This window comes from Lycium ferocissimum, chromosome 10 (genome assembly GCF_029784015.1).
Source record: "Lycium ferocissimum isolate CSIRO_LF1 chromosome 10, AGI_CSIRO_Lferr_CH_V1, whole genome shotgun sequence".
NCBI lineage: Eukaryota > Viridiplantae > Streptophyta > Magnoliopsida > Solanales > Solanaceae > Lycium > Lycium ferocissimum.
Genome location: NC_081351.1, coordinates 53,437,630 through 53,444,344, shown reverse-complemented (window position 1 = coordinate 53,444,344; position 6,715 = coordinate 53,437,630). Strand labels below are relative to the sequence as shown.

The 6,715-nt window shown below is 37.3% G+C and overlaps 1 protein-coding gene across 2 annotated transcripts; it reads right to left on the bottom strand.

The window, feature by feature from the left end:
• Window positions 1–320: 320 nt before the first annotated feature.
• Window positions 321–3,246, bottom strand: LOC132034288 (elongation factor 1-gamma 2-like). 2 transcript variants are annotated; one of them, XM_059424592.1, is made up of 7 exons: window positions 3,165–3,246; window positions 2,473–2,622; window positions 2,333–2,393; window positions 2,191–2,243; window positions 1,983–2,084; window positions 1,407–1,890; window positions 321–950 (listed from the first exon to the last, which is right to left on the bottom strand). In XM_059424592.1, the coding sequence occupies exons 1-7, from the start codon at window positions 3,171–3,173 to the stop codon at window positions 571–573; spliced, it is 1,239 nt and encodes a 412-aa protein (XP_059280575.1). In that variant the 5' UTR covers window positions 3,174–3,246; the 3' UTR covers window positions 321–570. The 2 variants fall into 2 exon arrangements, with proteins under 2 accessions (XP_059280575.1, XP_059280574.1); XM_059424591.1 differs by lacking the exon at window positions 3,165–3,246 and having other exon boundaries at window positions 2,473–2,646.
• Window positions 3,247–6,715: the final 3,469 nt, after the last annotated feature.

Genomic DNA, 6,715 nt, shown 5'->3' with positions numbered 1-6,715 from the left:
GTATGCTTCAACTGGCGAAAGTGATGCGCTCCCAAAGACAAATATAATATAAATCCACTTAAATACCATCTTTCATATCAGCCCTCTGTCATAGGAATTAAGAAATCCCTAGCGGAGGCAAAGATTAGATTTGGGCAAAATTTGAACTTGTGACTTGCACCTCGTGCTGCAAACTTGCAATCTTATCACTAGACCAAAACCTTGGGGGTGGACACAGCCTTAACATCTTATAACTTTCAACTAAGATACTACTTAACAAAAATCATGCAAAAGTTTATCCGCCTACATAGAAGTTAGCGTACAACTTGGCGAAGGGATGATTCACCAGAAAGAAGCACTGCACTGCCAAAACTGTTTTACTTGGAAAAGGATAACATAATTCAACCACATATATGTCCCATGAACTATGTGAAATCAATAATTTAGAAAGCACGCTACAAAGACAGACAATTTCTCTAAGGAAAGACAAGATAGTGTTTAAAACAAGAATCTAAGTAAATTTGGGAGGACAAAACATAAGTAAACTATAACCTCAGGCAAAAGGAAACATTGCCGCATGCAACAGAGTGTTTACTTGAAGCACTTTGCATCCAACAGAGCCTCTCCCTCAAAAGGCTCGAAATCTTCAATCATTTGACTGGCACGCTCCTTCTGGGCTTCATCGTTGATGTCTACTTCCTTCCATTCATATAGCTCCATGTCATAGACTTCATCCATAATGAACTTGGGAATTTCCTTTCCACGGAAAAGCCACAATCCCTTCACCTTGAATGGGGCCTCAGAACCAATGATCAACATCTTACCAAACGCGTACTTGCGTGCCAGATCCATCCTTTGCAGAAAACCACCAACCTTGTTCAAGGTTACAAAGGAGACTGTGTTTTCATCATTGTACTTGTAGTCACAAAACCAGAGAGAATATCCTTCAGGGTCATACATGTCCCAGAAACCTGCAGAACATAAAAAGGTATAATGTAAGGTTACAAGGAACCAGTTCAAGCGTTTTCACTAAATTAGAAAATTCCCTCTCCTATAACTAGGTTCTGAACCCCCACCTTTCCCCAAAAAGTTTATACGTGAAACAAACAATGGTCAGAATATAAACTTTACTGTGCAGACTACTGATTTTTTTTAAGTTCGTTTCGAAAACTATGTCACTCAGATATAGAACATCGCACATTTGATCATTCAAAAGAGAGAATCAACTCCGTAAGAAAAGAGCAGATCTCTGGCATCCTTCCTTCAAACAGATTGTAGGTTAAACAAAAAAGAAAACTAAACATGCACTTAAAGCAAAGATCTTTAAATGACCCGACGGTCAACGGGTCAAGACAAAGCATGCTAAAAATCTCTCTAAATTTATAATAAGAGGGATAGGTAACATAACAGTAAAAAATAACATGTACCTTTAACGGCAACCTCACGGAAGTTGGTCTTGGTGTTGGAGTAAAGCCTCTTCCAATCATCCAGAATCATCTTACTTGGAGGCAAGAGATCAAGAGGATTCTTTGGCTTAGGCTTGGGTGCAGCTTCCTCCTCTTCAGGCTTTGGTTCTTCCTTCTTAACCTCTTTCTTTGGCTCAGCCTTGGGTTTTGCAGGTTCCGCTGGCTTCTTGGATTGCAAAGCTGGGACAGATTCAGCTTGTTTCACCTCACCCAATATCTTGCAGAAATTTGGCTGATTAACCACAGTCCAGAAGTATCTCTCTACATGTGGGAACTCCTTGGTAAAGCTCTTAGTCATTATCATCCTAAAACCAATGCTCAAGTTGCAGCCCATGATGATGTCAGCCAATGTAATTGAGTGTCCAACCAAGTATGTGTTAGATGCAAGATGGGTGTTCAAAGCACCAAGAGCTCTCTTCAATCCAGCTATGGCAGCTTCCTCGGCCTTTTTGCAAAACAAAAAGAATTTCAGTTGACTTACTTGTTCTAATGGTTCAGAAAAAGGAAAAAAAAAAATATGCATAGAACGAGACATACTGGAGGAATGTGTACACCATATCCAAGGCGTGGGTACAACCAACGTGCAATGTTTGCATCAATCTCAGTGGCAGAAAAATCATTCCATTGTTCGATTTGAGCCTATCAAGGAGAATTTCAAAATAAATAGCGGAATAAGAAATTCATTAATGAAAATGTAACTGCTAGATGAATGAAACTAAGAAACTAAATCAATTGAAATACTTACATATTCAATCAATGAAGAGCCAAAAAGAGTACTGTCGGGCTTCGATTTAGCAACTACGAGAATTAGCGAAGTTCAGTGTCAGATTTAACTTTCGTCATATGATCACAGAAGTCAACTAAAAGAAAATGAGACGTGGCCTCACCATAACGTGCAATAGCATTGCTCTCAAAAACAGGTCCATCAGGTGTTTCAAGCACAGGAATCTATAGGACAAAAAAAAAAAACCAAGATTAGCAAAATCTTACTGAAGCACATGAAAGACCATTCAGTAGAATAACATACCTTTCCAATTGGATTCATCTTGATAAACTCGGGTGTCTTGTTTGATACACCCATCTGGAAATCCTTTGCAAGTTCAACCTTTACACCAGTGTACTCAGCAGCAATGAGTGCCTTTGAGGCATTTTTGTTGTTACTTGTTGAGTGCAAAACCTGCAACATACATAACGAAGAGAATTTAAATGCTGGTATAATAGTCAAGATATTAAATCCACAACAAAAAAAGGGTACAAAATTGGGCATCTCATCTGTGCTTATTCTTTAAATCATTTTACTACTACAAAGTAGCTTAGCGCACCCAAAGTATAATGTCCCATTTTATATCGATTAAAACACTATTTCTCCGTAATAAACAAGTTTGCAAATCACGCTAATTCAAACTCTCTGTGCAAAACAGCTTTCAGAGAAGACAAATTCAAATAGCCAACAGGCAAAATAATTAACCTCCGCTTAGATTTTACAGACATATTATTACCCTTAATTCAAGATGAGATACATACAAAATTATCACAAATACCCAGATGAACTTATCCAAATAAAGTACAATACTTCAACAACCCCACAATCAGAAAAGACCAATTATAATAACAGATTCAAGAATTAGCCATAAAGAAGACATCTTTATCAAAAATAGAAAACCCCGATCTATCTTTTTTACATCATTACAAAAGGCAAGAAAGACCAAAGAAACTTACCAGAGCCATGGCTGCACAAGAGTTGAAACTTGCTCAACCTTCATCAAAAGAAGAAAAAGTAATCAATTAGAATCATAGAAAAAATACAAAGAAAAGAACGGGAATAATAATTCTTTACAAATCAGAGAAACAAGATTCTTGATAAGGAGTCACAAAAATTGGAGAAACAGATCGAAGGGAAAAGAGAGGGTTTACCAAGTGTGTATGTGGAACGGCGAAAGAGAGCGATGCGAGAAAAGAGGTTTTAGGGTTTGGTAGTGGGGGATGTCTATATATGCAGTGGACTGGCCCTCGTGGCTACATGGATCTGGAGCATTTTTTTTTATTTTTTTTTATCCGAATATGCTAATCTTGTAATTTTACTTTTTTTTTTTTTTTTTTTTTTTTTAATGACATGAGAACCCGCATCCGCTACCCTTCGGTGCGCGCGGACATGTAAACTCATCTTCCGTGTAATAAAAATCACACAAGAGAACCCACACTGTGCAGTTCTGGAATGCGACGAGCTCGATCCAAAAGAAATCCCATCTGTCAGAAAAGGGGTTTCGAACCCGAGACCTCCATTATGAAAGCCCCATGCTCAACCAACTGAGCCACCCTTGCGGGTCTTGTAATTTTACTTTACTACCACTTAGAGTGTCAAAATGGGTTGGCCCAACCAATTGAATTTGTACTAAGTGCCAAAAAGTTAATTAAATGAGCAGACGGGGTGGCCCTTTTAATCGAAGGCTCAACTGCGCAAAATGGCGCCCAACCTGCCCTAGGCGGGCCGCGAGCTAGGACGGGCCAGCCCTTTAAGTTTTTTTTATCTTCCGAAATAACATTTTCTAAGTGATTTTTGGTACAATTTGAACATGAAACTTTTGCAATATGAAATAGAATCTTCCATCACCCATTCTTGCGCAAATCCATATCACAGAAGAAAAAATTCAAGAGAACAAATATAAATTATTATTTTTAATCACTAATTCAGATCACGTTCAAAAGAAATTAAACATAATATAAATTCTAAGACTAAAAAGTATTACTCTAGTTTCTAATTACTAGTTAGTACTAAGTGCATTCTTTTTTCTCATTACTTTTTATCTTTTTGTTTAATTTACTTATATTTTTTTGAAAATTAATTAATTTATTATTCTTTTCGCCACCATGCGCCGGCTCACCAACCATCGGCGCGCCGGCGGCCAAGAGAGGGGCTTTTGCCTCACTTATACGTCTGCCAAAGAATCTTACCAACCCTATTTAAATAAAGGGTTGGGTTGGGCAGTTACCATCGGGGCCAAGACCATACTGATAACTCTACTACCACTTGACCATGGACAATTTTGGAATATCATCCTACATTTCTTTTTTCTTTTTTGGTACTCTTTTCTTAAATATGGTGTGAACAATACTTATTTAGTAGGCGTTTGGTCATGAAAACCAGTTTTCACTTGATTTGGAATTTTGAAGTTGGAGTTGAAAATAGAGTTATGTTTGGTTAGAGTTTTTGCAAAGAATATTTGGTTGTTTGAATGTACTGAAAGTGAAAAAAAATGAAAATAGGATTTTAGGTTTGGAATTTTCATGGCCAAATGCTATTTCTCAAATAAATTGAAAAAAATTGGGAAAAAAGTAAAAAAATTCTCACGACCAAACGGGTCCTTAATATTATCGTTGTCAGTTCCTCTGCCTCTAATTCTGGACTATTTGTTTTGGGTTTTGGTGAACCCTTGAGTATTTACTCTTATTCTTGCCTGTTAGTTACATTGTTCTCCATTAATTGTGGATTCTTCGATTATTTTTATTGTTCTAGTGTTTAATTTTGGAGAAATCTTCTCTATTTTTACACCTATTATCTTGTGTTAGTGGCTTTTAGGTCCGATGTTAGTTTAAAGTCATATCCTCGATTAGGGGCGGAGGCAGGGATAAGAGCGCCAAGGGAATTTTTAGGTTAAGAGTTGGGTCTTGGAACATAGGGACATTGAAGGGTAAGTTGATTGAGTTAGTAAAGATTCTTAAGAAGAGGAAGATCAATGTAGCTTGTGTTCAAGAAACAAATTGGGTAGGAACCGAGGCTAAGGATGTGGATGGTCATAAGTTGTGGTACTCAGGGAAAGAGGTGTAAGAATAAAGCATTTTAGTAGATAGAGAACTCAGGGAGCAGGGGGTGGAGGTTAGGAAGGTGAGTGATAGGATGATGGCCATTAAGTTAATTTTAGGAGGATTAACCTCTAACATAATTAGTGCATATGCGCCGCAAACAAGTTTGGACGAAGAGGTCAAACGACATTTTCGGGAGGAGTTGGATGAGGTTGTGAGAGGTACCCCGTTTAACGAGAAACTAATTCTAGGAGGGGATTTTAATGGTCACATAAGGACCACTTCTACAGATATGATGATGTTCAAGGCGGTTTCGGCTTAAGGAATAGAAATGAGGAGGAATTTCAATTTTAGACGTCGCGAAAGCTTTCAAGTTGGTCATAGGCAACTCAAGCTTCCAAAAAAGGGAGGAGCACTTGGTAACCTACTGTAGTGCGACAGCTAAAACCAAGATAGATTAACAGCTCTGAGGAAGTGCGACCGAGGTCTTTACAAGGACTGTAAGGTTATCCCGAGCAAAAATCTCACGACACAACTGTTAAAAAATTGCAGAAAGTTCGAAGCTGGCTTTGATAGTGTATTCACTATCCTTAAAGAATTTAAACCTCCCATTATAATTGCTGCAGGGATTTGACAGAATTCTTCAAGGATTTACAAAACCACCAAAATTCGAATATCAACAACTAATTCGAATTTCCCACAAGAACAGAATGTTGTGATTTGTAGTAAAATTCAAATATCAACAACTAATTCGAATTTTCCACAAGAACAGAATGTTGTGATTTGTAGTGTGTGTGTGATAGAGAGAGAGAGAGAGGGGGGGGGGGGGGGAGAATATGATACATATTTTTTGTTTTGGAATAATCAGGTATTTATAATATCTAAGTGTCAGTTCAAACCAAGAGACTTGAACTTTTTAGGAATAGACACCTTTTAGTTTAAAACCTTTTAGGAATAGGTACCTTTTTAATTACAACCAACCATTTTAATAATTAAAAATGACAGAAAATATATTCACCAAATCCTCTTCTTAGTACTTCCCCATCAGTAACACTAACTAATACCAATAATCCCACGCATATTAGTGATTGATGATGTTTTATGAGATTTATGTATATGGTATGTCTTTTTCGAGTTGAACCTTCTAATTGTTAAATGATTCAAATCCTTGCCGAAACTGATAGTGGTTAAAATTCTATAGAACTACAATTCCTTAATGACAAAGACAGAAAAGTTTTTTACACATAAATTATACCAGCTTCATAATTTGTTCACCGTGAGTTTTAGCACCCGATTATGACCTTGTGCTACCTCCTGAATTCATGACACTTTACCAAGTTTGTCTCCCAACTTTGGCCAAAGCGACACCATTTCAAGTGTTTATATAGGTGAAGTTTCAAAACAAGTACTTATGTTGGACTTACCAAGTACTTATGTTGGACTTACCAAGTCCTTATCTTGGACTTTAC

Excerpts from the sequence above, each read along its gene's own strand:
- LOC132034288 (XM_059424592.1), bottom strand. Across the intron at positions 2,085-2,190 it reads GCTCTTCATTGATTGAATAT|GCTCAAATCGAACAATGGAA; the intron begins GTAAGTATTTCA and ends TCTCCTTGATAG. Across the intron at positions 951-1,406 it reads CCGTGAGGTTGCCGTTAAAG|GTTTCTGGGACATGTATGAC; the intron begins GTACATGTTATT and ends TATGTTCTGCAG.